Source organism: Hydractinia symbiolongicarpus, chromosome 3 (genome assembly GCF_029227915.1).
Source record: "Hydractinia symbiolongicarpus strain clone_291-10 chromosome 3, HSymV2.1, whole genome shotgun sequence".
Lineage (NCBI taxonomy): Eukaryota > Metazoa > Cnidaria > Hydrozoa > Anthoathecata > Hydractiniidae > Hydractinia > Hydractinia symbiolongicarpus.
In genome coordinates, this window is record NC_079877.1 from 13,469,284 (window position 1) to 13,489,002 (window position 19,719).

Genomic DNA, 19,719 nt, shown 5'->3' on the forward strand with positions numbered 1-19,719 from the left:
TTTTTAACGACTGGCTAAAAGATCCGAATTACTAGAGCTGGCTTTCCAAAAAAAATGAAGGTTTTGGAAGATGTCAATAATACTCGAAAGACATTTGCAAAAGTCATAAAAAAACACTGAAAGAGAACCTGTTAATTCTTCTGTTCTCCCTTTTTTTACTGGTAACCAAAATGTAACAGATTCTTCCAAGCTAACATCCTCTTCTGAGCCAACATCCTCTTCTGAGCCAACATCTTCTGATAAAGCAAGTTCCTCAACTAAACCCTGTCAAGGTACTTTAGATTCCATGTTTAAGAGAAATCAAAAATTATTTGCAGAAATCAGCTGGGCTATGAAGGTGGTCCATGCTAACTTTTCCCAATGCTCTTGTGATGGACTCAGTGAACTATTTCATGTGATGTTTCCCGAAAGCCAAATAGCAGAAAAATCTCATTAACCATGGTCTTGCTCCATATTTCTTAGAAGTCTTGATGGAAGAAGTCCAAAAGTCAACTACATATTCGTTTTACTGTGGAAAGTTTATCATTTCTTGAACATGATAGTTTAGTAGGCGACGTTTCTGGAGATCCTTCTCCCATCATCGGTTGCTGATGATGCTCAAGAACAGTTCTCAAAGCTCATTAATGATGTTGTACCTGAACAGCAGTAAAAGTTTCTCTCATTTGAAAAGATTGATCAAAGGCTAGATACATTCTTTGCCCAGTTTCTAGAAACAAAAGGGTTCGAGTCTTTATGGAGTCTGCTGGCAGTCTGAGGCTTCAAAGCAAATAAAGAATTCATTAAAGAGTACCAGTCAGAATGTTCGCTGAAATTCTGCACGATCACGTGATTGCAAAAGAAGTCCGAGCACACAACATTCCAATTACAAGGGAATTAGTTAAGTCTGTCAAGTGTAAAAGATCACAATATGTTGAAATTAATAATAAAAAGAGGAAGTTAAATGTAGATTCTGGAAAAGCATTGAAACGAAAGGTTATTTCAACTGAAATTAAAGAAGTGCAAAGGACAAAACAATTCCTCCAAACCAGTATAAACAGTCTCATAAAGATGCTGATGAATTGGCATTGAAAGCACACACAAATACTGACTTTCAAATCCTTGGACGATCAAACAATTTACGAATGTTAGCCAACACCAAGAAGGAACAATTTGACGAGTGTGTTCAGATGGAGCAAGCATTATTACTTCGAAAGGATTCCATTGTTTGATTGGAAAAGTATTTTGTAGTCTTATGTTGCTATTTTGTTATGGTGTTAAGTTTTGTTTGGCTAGCTAGTGTTTATTTTAGTTCAGAGATTGAATTCTTATGTTGTTACAGCTTTTAGTTCTAAGCTCAAAGATATACATAACTTTACTTTATTTGTTGTCCTGAAATGTCCTGGATTTAATTTAAAACTAGCTGTTTCCCGTGAAAGAATCCACTGTATTCCATTTAATTTATGTAGCAGATATATGTCCATCAAAAAACAAACAATACAGCAGTGCGCATCTTACATCTGCATTATTATATAAATGACCAAAAAAATTAAAGATTTTCAACCACTGCAGTATATATGTGACATTTAAAATCTAAATCTACTAAAATTACTTGCTCTGACCATCTGACAAATGCGAAAATTATTCGGAAAAAAGTTTTTAAAAGCATTTCAACATACATCTCACCCATAAAATTTAAACCACTCAAAACGCCACATATATACAAAAAAGCTGATCAATGTCAAACACAAATCTCTCTCATTGTATATGTTAAAATCAGTTAGTTTATTGCAAACCCTGCCAAAGGTTGACACAAAATGCGAAAAATAAACAATAAATTTTGCCTAAGTAGAAATTTTTATCTAAGGTGTTACAAAGGGATTGCAAGGTTAAATTATATTGCAATAAAACGTTTTTTGATATAATGCATATGGTCCTTCCTCACCAAACTTTAGACAAAATGCCAACAAAAAACGGTGTTTAAATCTAAAATTAATAAAGTCCTTTTAGCAATTTGCATGCTGTTTTACCATCAATAAAGCAAACAAAATTTCAAATCTCACATAGTATTCTGTCACAAATTTTCATAAAATATATATATAAGTCATAATGAGTCATGTTAAACAACAGCAATCAATCTGTATATAAGTTCATTTTATGTCAATTTTTGCACCAATTTTGCAACACAAAATACAAATTCTAAATAATACTAAAATCTCTTATTTTGGTCCTTCGCATACCGACGGTCTCCCACAAAAGTTTAATCAAAATGTAAAAAATGAGAGGTAACGACAAAATCAAAGTTTGCAAAATTCAATTATTTCGGTACATATATCTACTGCATATGCCCTCTAAAACAATATTTTAATCCAAAATGCCTAAGAAAGACAGTTTGCAACAAAAATCAGTTATTTCGATAATATTGCATACACTCTTTCCTCACAAAAGCTTCACAAACTGTAAAAAAAAGAATGGTTGTAGGGAGTGCTTCCGATTCAACAAAAAAAGTTTTTTTGACATATTGCATCTAGCCCTTACCCATTAAATCTTACACAAAATTTCCAAAACTATATACGATTTAGAACACATCAAATTTAAATCGAGAAGGATCAGTCATTTCGATATATTGCACCGAGTCCTCCCCAGTAAGAATTTATACAAAATATAGAAAAACAAAGCTTGCAAGGTGTAAAATTGAATTCTTCTTCTGTATATATATATATAGTCCTTTCTCGCAAATTTAACATAAAATGTCAAAAAGGTTCAGATATAACATCTAACACAACAAAAATCAGTTCTATCAGTATATGTCATGCCATTGTCTTCCACCAAATGTTCCCCTTAAAGTTTCACAGACACAGCCTGTAAATTAAAAACAACTAAGATCAGGTATTTTGGTCTATTTCATACCATTCTGTTCCAAATAACTTATAAAATGTAAAAATTGAGTGGTAAAACAGAAATTTGCAAAATTCCATTTTTTTATATGCATATATATTATATGCCTTCTACAACAATAAGTTAATTCAAAATGTCAAAAAGAAGAAAAAAATAGCTTACAAAGAGTATAAAATTGAAATCAACAAAGTAGCTCTTTTGGTGTATTAAATATAAGCCATACGCACAAAAGTTTACACTAAATGTAAGAAAATGGTTGTGTTTAGTAATTCTAAATTAAGAAAAGTCAGTTCTTTTAGCATGCTGATTAAGGTTTTTGCCCACAAATTCTTACATGAAAATGTCAAAACCACAATTTGAAACAAATTAAATTTACATTTTAAAAATAAGTAATTTCTGAACTTTATTTTCAGAATATTTGGAGGAAAAGAACTTCGCAAACCAAAAAAAAACAGGAAAATGTTTAAAATCTTCAATGTTAATAACGTTTGATGGGTTTTGTGGGAATATATATACTGGGAATCTTTAGTTTAAAGCTAGCATTAGCTAGCTACAGCAGCTAATAGCTAGTCACTTAAATATAAACTGGAGACTTAGCTAGGTATAAAGAACATGGCTACATATATATATATATATATATATTCCTAGCTAGCTAGCTAGTTGTTGGTGGTAGTTGGCTTTTTATGATGCTAGCTATAAAACATGTCTGGCAACAATAATATAATCAAAACTGAAAATAAAACATGAAAAAACCTTACAGAACATTGCTATGATTAATTTATAAAACCATGCTCTTCTTCAAATGTTTTTTTAAAGATTTATTTTGAATGAAAGAGTAGAGAATACTCAAAAAGAACAGCCATCTTTTTCGTAAACACAACTTCCGTTTTATGCTGGGAACTTCATTTAACAGTCCGTATGCTTTGTGAATATCTAATAACGTTTCATATGTAGCGATACCTATATATATATGCTAACATAGAGTTTTTTGGCATAAGGGTATATATATTTATATCGTTATTAGCAGCGGGTTATATATTTACAGCTTATGTGCGATTTCTATGAAGTACATCCCTAATCTTTTTAGTTAAATTTTAGCGTACAACCACGTCATAAGAAAGTGACCCGTGATTTCCGTGTCGTGGACTCACAGTTTTACTCACGCAAGGGAATTAATATATAAGATGTCCTTGAAAAAAAAGGTAAAATGTCCTGCAATGTCCTGTTATTTGAAAGTTTTTTTGAGTGATCACCATGTTACGTAATCACACCATTAAGGCAAACTGATGTCTCACATGGCTAATTAGGTCAAACCTGTGAGTAAATTTAGTCAAATTCCCAAAGCTAAGCCTCAAATAACAGATTAATTACGTCATTAGAAAACCTTTAAGCACAGATATGGCCTTTATGATTTGCAAAAAACACACGATCCTATACATTATTTCGATTAGCATTTTAGCATTTTAAGCTTTGCACACGATACAAATCTTAGTAATATTTTATATTAGGAAAATACTGTATTTTTTGTAGATCCTGCTCTTAAAGTTCGGTTTTATTGTGAGACTGTAGCATTCATTTAACATTTATTATATTCCATGTTGCTATGAAACGTTTCCACTGTGAAATGATGTAAATTACTGTTTTTTGGTATACTTAAAGAATGCATTCAAAAACATCGAATACATCGAAAAAAAATTTTAGATCAAGATATAACAATAACAACAATAAGCTGAAATGCAAGCATTTATTATAGAGGTCAAATCAAAATAATTTTTAATTTAAGGGGCACTTAAAACAGGGGAGGGCACTAAATAGAGGAAATATGGTATTTATTCTGTTTAGGGTAAAAGCTGCCATAGAAGTGCAACCAATTGAGGGTATGGTTGAACGAGCAGAGCATTGTATAGTTCTATCACAGAAATTCAAATTGGAAACCCATATGTCTGAGTCAACATATGCAAATTTAAATGAAGTCAAATTTGACGATAGTGAAGGTGGAACAAAAGGTATTAACTTATTGTGTAACTCGTTGTTGGGCATTAGATGTTTCCTTTCATTAGAAATTTGCTAAAATGTCTAAAAAATGGGGGAAAATCATGTACATAACTAGTATTATATTAACTAGTATTATACCTTAGCACTAAAAGAAATAACACCTGAATCTGAATGGGGGTCATTGTTAAAAAAAAAGAAAAGAACACGAGGGAAAAAAGGTAACTATATTTGTCCATAAATGTGTAACTACATAGAAAATATATTTTTTTGACACAGGAAAACAATACAAAACTAGTGAAGTATAAGAAAAAATCTTGGAACTCCAACCCTCGATTCTGGGACATATTCTGTTTGATGATATTTTTAATATTTGCCAAAAGAGGTTATCGTGGGTGGGTTTTAAAATTATTGCAGCTTGCAAAATCTAAGTATGACTGCTTGAATACAAGACTATGACGTGTCAGTGTGGTTGTTTGTGAGGACTTCAAGTATCAAAAACTTTAGTTAATATAAAAAACAAGAAATTTACGAATTTTTTTTTTATTATATTTTTTGTTTTATATGTGCCGGGCAATCAGCTTCTTTCAATAAAACATAATGGTTGATTCGTTCCTGAAAATTTAAAGTTTGCTGACGACAACAATGATCTTCACTTATGTATGAAAAATTTGTCCTGAAATTTAAAAACTCATTCTTGTTGATATGTGGATCTTGAAACGTTGATCAAGAAAGTTATGAACATAAGCCTTTTGATAAATAGAATAATATTGAGGTTTGCATAAAAACGTTTTGTATAAAGTTGAATAAAGCAAGTTTTTTGATTTGATTTTGGGGAAAATTAGTCCAATTTTGGTCTCAGGTGGTCCATAGTCATCCGTAGGGACTAGTCGTTTAAGGACAAAAATGTATTACTGGCATTACAATCAATTACGAACAAGGTTTAAAATGTTAGTTTTTTGGACCAATATGACCAAAACTTATTTATTTTGTTTTTCCGGATAAATAAAATCAATTCTTCAAAACATTCACCCAAGTGCATTTTTAATGACTTTTGTTATCATGGTGTGGCAGATTTTCATTCTTTTTACAAATTATTAACATCGGTATTTTCTGGTGTATTACTTTTCGCGAACAGTAAATTAAAAACTATTTCGCGGGTACATAATCCGAAAAATAAACTGAAATATTTTGCAAGAAGAAACTTAAAATTTGTCTTTTTTTTAAAGATTTTAACATTTTATATCAGTATTATACAATAACAATAATTTTAATTTAGGCCGTGCAGAACAAAAAGGACCCAAGTTGACACAGCGTTGTAAGCTGCGAGTACAATTGTTGATACCCAATGAGCATGGCGGATACACTGTGTATCCACCCAGTTTCAGTAACACAATCTGGAACGATAGTAAGTTAAAACTCAGTATTTACGATTGATTTAAGTTGATTTTCTTTTATTAGAATATACTTGATAAGAATATCAAACTGCGATTGCGGGCTAAAAAACAACAAGTCTATTCTTTAGCACAGTAAAAGAATGAGAATAATGTCCAGCCTTGTTAGAATTTTAGTCCCTTAAGAAAAGAAATTTTCGCAGAAAGAAAATGTCGATTCCGTATTCTTCACTGAAAAGATTAGAATACTAAATCAGATAAAATATTTGTTACTTAGCCAAAGTTAAGTCTATTTTGGTTATTATCTTTTTATTCACATTTACGCGTGAATCTGGCAACGGGCTTCTTATATCATATGACAAAACAGGTCATCTTATCTGCCTTCGTTTTATTGTTCTTTGTTTGTTTTTTGTTAACTGTGGAACAAAGTTTCCGAATTCGCTTTATAAGTACTTTTAAAAAAATCTATAAATTATCTTCTATAGTTTTTGCAAAAATTAAACATCAAAATCATTTTTATTTTTAAACACGCTCCCTTCTAATTGGAAATTTATGTATTGATTCTGCAGCTCTTCACTACTGCTTTTCAAGCATAGTCCCAAAATTACCAATTTTCTTTTAAATTCTACATTCTTTTTTTTAACGCCGTCATTCATTACTTTGCCTCTTCTTGAAGGGAGAGAAGCGATATAGTTGAGAATTTGCTAAAAACAGGTAAATAAAATATTTAAAGTAACTTGTCAGGCTTTAAGGGTTAAATTATCAAAATTTCAAGAGAGTTAAACTTAATTTTAATATTCCTTACAAAACGTGGAGTGTGTGCTCTGCTCACAATTGAGACGTACAGGTTAAACAATTTCGAATTTGAATGGCGTAGAAAACAGAGTCAACTAACGGACCCCTTAACGGTTGGCTAAGCATTTCAAAACGGGCTAATGTTTACAACTCGAAGAGAATAGTTCTACAGTTCTGTATCCACCCGGCTTTCTTGATGATGGGCAAACCTGGGCAACTGCATTTTAGTTTGAGGAAACTAGACCTCTTTCAGTGAGTTGATTATCCCGCGCATAAAAACAATAGCAATTAATAGCGATCTACTATACTGGGTTAATGGTAACTACTTTGATGATAATTGAGCTTCCACCTTTGCCCCTCGATCAATAAGAAACTTTGTGAATCGCATGTTTGATGTGATGTTTTTATTACATATTTTTATTTAAAAATCATTGGATTGTGTTTCTCATGAGCACATAAGTTTTTCACTTTCTTTTCGTACCAGAAACCACGAACAGCAGCTGTTACCATGAATTTTTTGCTTCTTGTTTTATTTTAAAACGTTCGTTTGATTGAATTGTCAAGCACAAAGAAAAAACAAAGCGAAATTTTGTTTATTTCGACTTCAAAATCACTTTACTCAAAAAATTTTTTCCTCAGAGATCGAGAAAATATAAATCCCTGCAAAAAATTTTAATTTTATAAACCTGGGAATTAAAATCTGGAGAAACTCCTTTTTTAGATTCGCGAAATAATATTCCCAAAAAAAATTTCTTTCCTTAAGATATTCTTATAGAAAAAGCGTTTAGTAAGGTTAATAAAAACATTTTGTTGGTAGATTTATTTTCCGTATTTGTATTTAATTTTCATATTAATTTGTATTTTACCCACCTTGTAGAAAAATATGTTAACACACCTTAATAGAGACACAACATAAAGAAAAACACCTTAAAAATTAAAAGTTGAGCGAATAATATTATTAGATACCACTTTCCAGTCGTTTTTGTACGCAGCGTTAAGTATTCTGTCCCTACGCCTGTATTTTGACAGCTTTGTAAGTAAGACAAGTCAATTTTAAATTGTTTGCAGGCAGAATTTTTTAATAGTCAATAAAAATTCCAAAAACGATGCCGTCTTTTGTGTAATAAAGCATATTGAACAGCGACGTATTAGTACTGGAAGCTAAAGTCATATCCTTTTTAATGAGAAGTGGCCATGATACTAAACGTATGTTTGATTTGTGTCCTAACGTAACAAAACGTTTGTTTTTTTTGTGCAAGTTAAATCCACTGAAATGATTTTTTTTTAGATGCTAAGCCTAAAACTGTGGTCAAAAACACAATTCCGCAGGCAGAATCTCCGGGTAAGATTTTTAAAGTTTAACGTAAACTGTGTTTTAAAATATCATGTTGATTTATTTAAGAGATTTAACCATGTTAGATCTTTATCTTCATATGCAGATCATTAGAAAAATCTACCTGCTTGTGTGACTAACTTTGTATGACTGGAAGTTTGGGAAGTGACTCATCAAATTTCCAATTTCTGTTTTTTTCAATTCTAATTTTACTTATTTTTTCTTTGATTAAGAATTGTATTATGACATAATTCTAGGTGCATCTGCAAATGTATTTTAGATCATATGAAAATCTCTGTGCATGAAAATTTAGGCAGTACTGACACTCAACGTCGGGTAACTCAAACGTCGGATAACTTGATTTTTTTTTCTGCGGTTTCTTAAAGCTTTCTTAAGAAAAATTACTTTGTTAGAAATTACAACTAACTGAAATATGAAAAAAACTTTTTTAACCACTTTTTCGCAACTCAAATTTTAGAGAAGAAATAATAATAAAAAAGTAGAAACCAAATGTTGGGTTTTGACCAAAGGTTTTGGTTATCCAAAGACAATTATAAACTCTCTCAATCAGTAAAATGAAAGCGGGCACTGTTAGGCTTTCTTCGCTGTACTTAAACTGCAAGTCATTCTTATTGTTACTGTAATCGGAAAAAAAGTAAAATTATCTTGTTCGGTACCTTAATATTTATTTTAACAATTTTTGATTCAGCTCCAGACAAGGTGGCTTATGTTCTTCTTGAACCAGAAAACGAACCATATTTAAACACGCGTCGCGCTGAAAGAGAAGAACCACAACCTATCTCGCAGGAAGAAACCAAACCAGGCGAATCCAATGTAGTATTAAGCTACACTCTTTCAAATCAACTACCTGTATATAATCAAGATCTTATTGCATTGCCTGCAGAGGGGAATGCTCCTCTTGACCGTCTTAGAAATGAACCAACTCTTCTAAAATCCCTTGGGTGCGAATTTCTTGAATATAAACCCTTCGAGCCAAAAGACCCACCATTGGATTTGTTTTCTCTGCTTGAGTTTCCCTTACGCTCAGGTGATGGTATGTGCAACTTATTGTTTACTTGTTTGTTTGTTTTTTAGTTGGAATGAGTTGGGGTTTGTTGTTATTTGTTTGTTTGGTTTGTGGGATAAAATTCTTATAAACCTTGAAATTCTATCATTCTTTAGAGGAAAACCTTGAAAACCTTAAAAATCCATCATTCTTTGAAGAAAAACCTTGGAATCCTGTTTGGCTTGACAAAAATCGTAGGTCTATTTTTTTGTTTGTGAGAAAATTGTGGAAAAAGAAAAGTTTAATGTCATCCAGAAAAATTGACTCGTTTGCTTTTCGTGTGTTGACCAGACCAGCGCAGAAGCGATATTATTTGAGATACATTTTACATAATAAACATATTCTATTTTGCATTCAGGTATAGAATCCTCTGCTTTACGGAAACGAGATTGTGAAATCGAGCAGGACTTGCAGCCACGTAGACAGAAAATAAGAAAGATTGATCCTTCCCGCATGTATTCAAAAGTAAAAACTTCGAAATGAAAGCGATTAAAGCAAAAACTTTTTGGTCAAAGCTGCTTAAGTTTTTGTATTTTACAGACTCAACTGTAGTTGCCAGCTTTTTGATGTCACTTCATTTCATGTGTTAATTGGAACGCATACTGGACCAGAAAATAGTCCGAATTATAGAATTCCAAGTTTGGTAGCATCTTTATAGTTTACAGTTAGCATCAATTAGTACATACCGTAAATGATCAATTAAGCGCCTAATTTTTTTTGAACTTTTAGGGTGGGCGCTTATACGGACGGGGAGCTTAATTTAGTCCTAGGCGGTTAATAAAAAAAATCCCAATCAAATACAGTGTACCTTTTCACTGAAAGTTTTTTCTCCCTTTCAATACAAAGAAACACTAATCCCATAAGTCAAATTCCTCTTCTTCATCATCTTCACCATCTGTATCCCCAGCCTGTCACATAGCTGCTTGATCAACTACGAAAAAAACTCGATAAATACTCTCACTGATGAAAATAATTTAAATCCGCGTTTAGTTTCTTTCATTATGCTGAAATTTTATGTTCCACTACAAAACCTTTTTTTCTTAACATTTTGTTTTCTTCTGTGTAAGCGCCCAGTTTCAGTTTTGAACCTGGGCGCTCATTACAATTTTTTCTCTAAGCCTGGCCACCTAATCGTGGGCACTTAATCGGTCATTTACGGTATTTTTTAGGATTTATGTTCATGACGGCAGTAATCATATAAATATAATATTTTCCTCTTAAAACTATTGTTCGAAAAGGAAATTTTAAGACTCGAATCTAAAGCTGTAAATGTGATTTTTTTTGATTTTTTATACTTTCTGAAATATTAGTTGTTAAAAAAAACATCAGTGTCTTCAGTATAATAACTTTTTGAAAAGTTTTTCCTTTTTTTTCCATTTTCCTAAAAATTTCTTTACAACTTCATTTCTAAGAAATTAAACTCGTCGTCACAATCTGTTTCTTGCAATTATCTATTAGACATCTGCATGTGAAATTTTTAGGTCTCATACCTTTGAGAGCCTTTGGCCATTTCTCGAAACTACTGCTTAAAAATTCTTATGAAATTTTTAAAAATAATACATTAAAGATTATTCTTGAAAATTAAATTCACAACACAACTTTGGCTTGGATACGTGATTAACCCGATTTCCCTATAAATCTGCATCCTTGTTACCTTGTGGGTTGAGGGGGCTGAGATTTTGCACTGAGACGGACTATATAGCGACTAGTTGTTGTCCATTGTTCCACGAATTCGCCGCCCATCCTAAGATTCCGGTCCGGAGATTCTTGCCTGTCATCGCAGTCAACACTTTTTCGTCCGTTTTTGAGGTAAAGACGCCATTCGCCTACCATTTGAACAAGATACAGGTTTTTATGCAAAAGTTAGTCGTTAGCCGTTGGGGAATTTTGCTTCACGTAAAGTTTCTTAACCTAAACTTTGCTGGGATTGGGCTTGATGGATCGCTGTTGTTTTACAGTTACTGGAACAATTCATGTTTTGAAAATGCCCGGGACAAAACAAGTTTGACTTCATAGCAAAAATTACGTGAAATATATGCAACTTACTGTATTTAATAACTTGTTCGCAAGTTTTTGTAGTTAGCAGACGTGTTATGTGCTAATTTGATTTGTTTTGTTGAAATGGCTTTGTCATATAAAGACGCAGTAAATAAAAACAACGGGATTTAAAGGACGCGAAAAGTGTTTGGGAGAGGGTTGAGAGTGAAAACAAGGCTGAAATTGAAAAAACAAGAAAGGAATCTTCTTACTGCAGAAAGAAAAGACTGATGGTTTGGCGAAACTTCAAAAAGAGGTGAACTCCCAAAGACAGGAAATTTTTTTTATTGGAAAGCAAAGTTTTACGGGGTTGAAGAAAAACTAAACAAAGTTGAGAAGGAGTAACAGCAACAGCAAAGTAAATAATCTGTTGAAAAGTGTTGCGAATTATTATTATTTTTATTATTCCGTATATTTATACAGGATATAGCCACTTCAGTGTTGGAAACACTGTTGTCAATGTGGGTCCTGTGTTCAGAATGTATACATTAGGTATACACCGGCATTACCTACCCAATTTCCCTCACATGGCATGGGTTGACCCGTAGCTGTGGTAAAGACACTTGCTAAACATGCCCGCGCTGTGAACCGAACCACAGACCTTGTGATTACGAAGCGAACTCCATAACCACAAGGTCACGCGAAGAATCCGTGGTGTTAGCTACAATAGTCAAACTTAACACAAGCCTTGGTAACAAGTCAAGCTTGTTTAATATTTTGTATTTAAGAATGTGGGCTGTCGATGAGATGATGAATAAATGCAAATAATCAGCTGCAAATGATAAAAAAGAACTGGAATCTGAAAATCAACGCCTAAAAAAAGTTAAAGTATGTGTAACTTTAAAGAAAATACGATGACAGGGAGAATGGAGAGAGGAAACAAAAATTAAAGACCTTAAATGAGAGGATGAGGATGTTGATGATACAATGCAACCGGGAGAAGGGTGCGAGCTACTTTAGGTGTACAAACTTTCGCGAAGACAAAAGTGCGCGAAATTTTTGTATTTCGCGTGTATAAACTTTCGCGTGTGGCTAACTTTTAAAAAATTCGCGGGATAACCTTTCGCGAATGGGAAATTTCCAGGATTTATCATTTTTCAAATCAATAAAGAATTTTTAATTAATTTTCACTTTAGTAACTATACTTCACAACATGGATTTACATAGTATTCATTTCTTCGTTTATTATATGGAAAGCGTTTCTTTCAGTACAAGTATCCTCCTCATTGGGATCGTACCATTCTTCTTCACTGCTACTTTCTTCGTCACTGATATCGTTTCTTGATTCTGCCAAGGTGAGGTCCTCCGTTGTCCAACTGGCTATGGCTGTCAGGATTAAGGTATTTCGTACACTGGTATCCCCGTTGTCACACATCATTGGAATGATTTCTTCAAATGATTCGATTGAAGGCAACTTCTCGAAACCAATGTTTACAGCATCTGTAATCCCAGAAGCTCTCCAGCTACTTTTGATAATGCTTCCTTTGCAAGAAGTCATTTCATTGTAAAACTCAAGGATCCAACCAGCATGAAAGATAAATATATAAAAGAAGCTAGACTTGTATATTATTTAATTCGACTCCGTCTGCTAATCGTTTTGCTATATGATTTTAATACCATTCAGCAAATTTGCTCTTGAGAAACCACAGTAAGGTCAAGCGGTTGGTACGTCATGTTTCTTGGTACATTGACAATAAGGATGTTATTCTTTTAGTATCTCGTGACAAATTCTTCTGTCACCTGGCCAGTAAAAACATCCATTATCATAAGACTTTCTTATTAGCAAAAACACAAATAGAAAATAAATGAAGAAGTCACAGTGCAATGTTGAATCAAAAAGTAGTCCAGTGCAAGAAGAGAATGTTTCAACTGATGTTTCTCATAGCATGGTGAATATAATGAAAGCAAAAGAAGAAAACTTAAAGGCAAGTTTGGAGTGTGATAGCAAAAAGGATGAAAAGTCCTCGAACATGTTGACATTACTGACAAGCCTACAAGTATATTGGAAAAAAAAGAGAAAATAATACAGACGATAATGGTGCGGTTAATATTGGCAACTCCGTTTAAGAATCATCATTTTCCGGCAGGAATGCAGAAAATGATAGGAAGGCAGTGATGGTGAATATAAGGCAAACGAGAAAGTAATTGAAATACACGTTGATATCGATCCTAACGTGGTGCCCATTCTGAAAACAACACTCCATGATCAAGTCAGGAGAGGTAGACAGTAATTTGTGAAATATCGTAATTCATTTGATCTGAGCCTTCTGATCAATTCTGCAAAACATACATACATACAAAACACATTCAGTAGCTCACTTTAACCTTATTTTGATAATTGGTGGAGCGGTGGAGCGGTGGAGGTAGAGTCCGCTACCACCCTCCCTCTTTCTTTGTCCCCTATTTAACCTTAGAATATCGTTTCTCTCGAAAAAAAATCTTTATTTCATCGAACAGTATTTTATGTGGGTTTTTGTCGAACTTTTGAGTTTAATATAAATATGGGAAATATTCACACAGAGAAATATTTCCGATTCGAACCTGAAATTTGTTAAGTTATAAATGTCTCTTTTGTTTTTGGAATTTTTTTCGGACCAGAAGAGTAAAAAGGTAGCTGTTCGCAATGTGTGTTTTCTTGGTTATGTGCAAAAAGCTTTAAGCTTTACTGTCGCTCTTTTCAAAGCAGACACTCGCGTTCATTCGTTAGACGACAAGGAGTACAAAATGAAAATTAAATACAAGAAATTTTAGAAACAATAAAAAGAGGACCAATTTAAGAGTGCTATTATCTTCTTTTCTTTTCTGAAATTCCTTTCGCTGTTCTGAGAGGTTGAGAAGGGGAGGTTATGGTATCTTTGTAACATTTACATTTTAACACATTAAATAGTAAAACTACAACAACCTGTAAAAACATCAAAATTTGTAAATCATTGAGAAATATAAAAATATTTGTGGTTAAAAAAATATCTACTATTTACGAAAACATTCTATTATTAAGCGAAAATAAAGACTTATTATAGCTATATAAATCTAACTCTTACTTGATAGCTTAAAACGATCGGTGAGAATATACGAACACGTCCTGACATATCTTGGTCATGCTTCGAGACGAACGAATAAACTATGCTTCGAGACGAACGAATAAACTTTTAAACGAATAAAATTTTGGTATTTTCTGGGTTTTTTATCACTAGGTTTCGTTTACAGGCTTTTAAATGCAATTTAAGTCCAGAGGAACTCTTGCATTTCTTCTCACAATGCGTGCAATTGTAGTTTTCAAACCATTTTGTGTTGGGTATAGCAGTGTTTCCAGAAGATTGATTTCCTTTTTCAACCATAGAATTTCAACCATAGAACAACTACAACGACTTCTCTAACGAACTGACGTTTTTTTTTCAACTGACGTTCAAAAAGTAAAAATTTAGAAGTTTTTTCGCAAAATTTTTGACGAACTTGCAGTTTTAAGAGCTCAAACATGTTTCAAAAGAAGAAGATTGTCACGCTGCTTCTTCTGGTGTATTTTTTGTCGTGCAGATTGGAAAAGTCGACCGACAGATCGAGATTTGCTCCTACGAAAAACAACAACAAGCGAAGATTCTGCTCGCCAATCCGTCTGTACGCAAACCATTGTGCTACATTTCAGCTTAACATCTCAGGTACTGATATTCTTTTGTCCGGCGATGTCGAATCGAATCCTGGACCGTCCTCGTGTTCCCTGTGTCCGAAAACGGTTCGCAAAAACAGCAAACTCGTCAGCTGCTGTCGATGCCAACAGAAGACTCATCTCCGTTGTGTTGATCCTAAAAGAAAATCTACAATAACCGACTGGATGTGTCCGAACTGCTTGCCTTCCATCCTACCATTTTGCAACGTCCGAGACCTATCCCAAATCGAGCAAGAAGTCGCTCAACAACAGCTCCAAGACCTTCAACTCGAACAACTCAACCAAAACAGAAACTTGTTTAGTATCGCTCATCTCAACACTCAGTCAATGGTGTCTACATTCGACGAATTTGTGCTTTTTGTACACAAGTACGATTTTGATGCGATAACCCTCACCGAAACCTGGCTAAAAGACAACCCTTTCCTACTCGAGTACGTAAAGATCGAAGGTTACACAATGTACTACCATAATCGAGATAACAAGCGTGGTGGTGGTGTAGGCGTTTATATCAAGGATAATATAAAGCATAAATTGCGCAAGGATATCGTCAATATCAATCCAGCTCTCGAACATTTATGGGTTGAAATCGATGGGAAAAACAAACACTCGAAGCTACTCCTTTGTGTCGCCTACCAGCCGAACTTCACACACCAAGGAAAAGCAGAATGACTAGACAACTTCGACCGCATCATTGGAAACGCTACTCTCGACTGGTCAGGAAATGTGGTGATAACAGGTGACTTTAATATTGATCTTTTGCAGAACTCTCAAATTAAAGACTCTTACCTTGAAACCCTTCGATCGTTCGACCTCACTCAGCATGTCAACTCTCCATCACGAAAAGGATTATCCCTACTCGATCACATCTCGACCAACTCCTCCTGCAAAGTGAAATTCTGTGAAGTTCTTCCAACACCAGAAATCAGCGACCACGATGCTGTATTCGCTTGCATCAATACTCGTGTAGCCAGATTTGAACAACGGTACAAGATCATTCGTGACATGAGAAATTTTGACCTGTCGGCGTATGTTGCTGACACCGCAACCATCCCTTTCAATGTCGTTTATGCAACTGATTGTACCGATGACAGCCTAAGCACACTCAACCATCTACTCTTTGAGTGCATCGAACGTCACGCACCGTTGAAGAGAATCAAGGTCACCCGTCCTCCGGCACCCTGGATGAAAGACTTAAAAATCACCAACCTAAAACAAACTTGTCACGAAAAGCGTACTTTAGCCCACCAGACTCAGTTGAATGCCGACTGGAATGAATTTCGAAATGCTCGAAACGCTCTAAAAAGACAGATAAAATACACCAAAAAGACTTTCTACCGCAGACTTCTTTCATCGAAAAAGCCTAAAGAGGTTTGGAAACTAATCCACCGATTTCTCCATCCAAATAAAAACGTTATTAACATCCAACCCTCCGAACTAAACGCACATTACATATCTACGGCACCCAGAATCCTTGGATCGCAACCGACATCTAAAGAAGAAATTCAACTCCTTCTTCAAGACCTCGTTACTGAAGCTGACCAAGAATTCCAATTTCGTCCTATCACATACGATCAAGTGCTCAGAGAAATTAAAAATCTTCGAAGCGACTGTTCCGCTGGCTACGACAACCTCCCTGTAGCACTCATCAAACCCATTGCTGACCACATCGCATCCCCACTTACTCACATCATCAACTCAGGGATAGCTGAAAACACCTTTCATCAGCTGTGGAAAATCGGCAAAGTAACACCAATTCCAAAAACAGAACAGTCCATTACTCCAGACCAATTCAGACCTGTCACTGTTTTACCGATCTTATCAAAGCTTTTCGAACGTTTAATGGCAAGACAGATCGTTGATTATATCGAAAAGAACCATATATACCACCAAACGATGTCCGGTTTCCGCAAGCGTCACTCGACCGAAACACTCTTAATGAAGATTCGAGACGACATCGTTGGCGCGATGAACAAAGGCGAGGTCACGCTAGCAGCATTTCTGGACTATTCAAAAGCATTTGACACTGTAGATTACAAAACCCTGTTGATTAAATTACGAAGGATAGGCTTTTCCAACAATGCTGCTATGCTGATGTTATCGTACCTCAGTGACCGCCGCCAATTCGTTCAGATAGACGACAAACAATCTGACTACGGAACAGTGTTATTTGGGGTACCTCAAGGTTCAATTCTTGGTCCTGTACTATTTAACCTTTATACGGTCGACCTACAAGACAACGTCGATGGTGGGACCACAAACCAATATGCAGACGATACAAGTATCTATGAACATTGTAAGACTATAAACATACAACCTACAATCAACAACTTGACTCAACGATTAGACCAGCTGAAGCAATGGTCGACCACAAATAATCTTGCGTTCAATAACAGAAAAACGAAAATCATGCTTTTGTCAACACCGAGAATGGCAAAACTTCACGACCTCATGAACCCCAACCATTCAACATTCCATATCCACCACTCGGACCAACTGATCGAACGCGTTACCGTTTACAGACTTCTTGGCATCCAGTTCGATCAAAATCTAACCTGGGAAACCCATATCAATAAACTCTCTCAATCAGTTTATGCGAAACTATACGTTCTTCGCTATCTTCGTCGCACAGCAACATTTCGTTTGCGGAAGCAACTGGCAGAAGCCCTTCTAATTTCGAAAATTCACTATTGCTGTTCATTGTTTTGGAACCTGCCACTATTCCAGCTGAAAAAACTTGATAAACTATTGTGCAGAATTGCGTCTTTTGTAACGCTGAGATATTCCACGCTCGAGGATGTAATACAACTTGGTTGGCTACCAATCCAGCAACAAATACACTTTGAAATTTTAAAACTTGCCCACAAATCGATTCACCAGGATGAGTTTCCATCGTATTTGAAAGGTTTCAAGTTGAGAATTGCTGGACGTGGAACTCGTAATGTTGACGAAGTTATTTCTAAGTATGAAATCAATGTGTCGGAGAAATTGTTTCTTGGTAAGGCAAGTCGCCTTCTAAATGATCTTCCCAAAGCTATCAGGGAAGAACCTGATCACAAAAAATTTCGTACTTTTTTGAAAAAATATTTATTAGACCATGGTCTTGCGATTTTTATTATGCAACATACCTAGTTTTTTTTTTTTTTTTTTTTTTTTTTTAAAACGACAATTTCTCAATATCCTAACTTAACATCTACTGACCGATTGAGACCAATCCATGAGCAATACTTTATGCTTTGATTTATTCCTTCTGCTCTACTTAGTCTCAATTTTTGTTCATTTGCTCGATTGTTTTTATTTCTTAAGCCCGTCGATTAATAAATATATTTAATATATGTATATTTTTTTTATTATATATTTTGGTGTATAATTTTCATTTTCATATGTTCTGGTCTCAATTCTCCGTCAGAATCTAATATATCGATGTCTTTCTATCCTTCGCCACTTTGAACTCTGCTAATCTTGTCTACAGTTTTACAGTGTCTTTTTTTATAGAATAACTTATTTCTTTATTTAAATATTATTATTATTTTAATAGGACGAATAGCCATTGTAAAATATGGAAGTGCCTGAAAGACAGTTAATAAAAAATAATAAAAAAAAAAAAAAACTATGTGTAAATCTGCGTCCTACCAAATGATTTGGCTGCTTATTGTAGGGGACACACTAGAAAAGAATAACCCTGTTGTTGAAATAATCAATGCTGTTAATGCGCTTGATGGGGAGCGTACACTATGCCATACTCCGAGTGACTGCGACGACGTTGCTTCTCAACGGCTCTGCGCTTTCTGATAGTTCTAGCGCCACGATAAAAGGTCAAAGATATTTTTTGGAAGAAGCGTGAGCAATGTGGTATTTCTACGAGTCCGGTGAACGATTTAAAACTTGGCGACAGATAATATTATTTCAAGTAAGAACAAATATTTAAAAGGCTAATATACGAAAATTTTAATAAAAAAATATTCTTTAAATATCTCCGCATGTCTCCAAAACGGTATGAGCATCTGCTTTGATTCGTGGCGCTTCTGTTGAAAAGAGAAGAACGAATTTAAGAACACATATTTCTCAGAAACAAAGATTGTTGGTGACATTGAGATATTTAGCAAGTACAGAGTCCCAGCAGTTTCTCAGCTTCACCTATCAAATGCTTAATATCTTGTTGAAATCCTTATTATCAGAAATCGACAGAGGCACAGAATTAAACATGACGATGTTAACAGAAGTAAATTAACTACCTAACAAAATAATACCTAGCAAAACACGGCACAACAGAGTTTACTGTAATACTTTGAAGAAGTCGTTAAATCAGTAATTCAGTGTTTCACTGTATACATACAGTGAAATCTCTATAAAGCGGACGTCATGTGCAAAAAAAAGACGGCTTTACACGTGGAAAGTAGTTGGTAATGTTCTTAATAACTTGAGAAAAGTATTTTATGTACTGTATGTAAAGTAAATGAGAAAAATGTGAATGGTAGAGCAGGTGATGTTCTTGAAATCCCAGTGCAGTACATATTCAGGCTGCAGAAGGGTGTGTTGTCTATGCCACGGCCGCTAGCGCTTACTT

General features: G+C 34.4%; 1 protein-coding gene across 7 annotated transcripts in view; it reads left to right on the forward strand.

Moving 5' to 3' along the window:
- Positions 1 to 10,201, forward strand: part of LOC130635837 (uncharacterized) — a 32,480-nt gene extending 22,279 nt beyond the window's left edge. For 5 of the 7 annotated variants that reach the window (XM_057445330.1, XM_057445329.1, XM_057445331.1 and 2 more), the window contains 7 exons: positions 4,717 to 4,880; positions 5,013 to 5,087; positions 6,146 to 6,274; positions 8,344 to 8,397; positions 9,098 to 9,442; positions 9,571 to 9,648; positions 9,813 to 10,201. In XM_057445330.1, coding sequence (XP_057301313.1) covers positions 4,717 to 4,880; positions 5,013 to 5,087; positions 6,146 to 6,274; positions 8,344 to 8,397; positions 9,098 to 9,442; positions 9,571 to 9,648; positions 9,813 to 9,937 — 970 coding nt within the window. In that variant the 3' untranslated portion in view covers positions 9,938 to 10,201. The remainder of the gene's footprint in view (positions 1 to 4,716; positions 4,881 to 5,012; positions 5,088 to 6,145; positions 6,275 to 8,343; positions 8,398 to 9,097; positions 9,443 to 9,570; positions 9,649 to 9,812) is intronic. The other 2 variants (XM_057445334.1, XM_057445333.1) reach the window with 2 other exon arrangements.
- Positions 10,202 to 19,719: the final 9,518 nt, after the last annotated feature.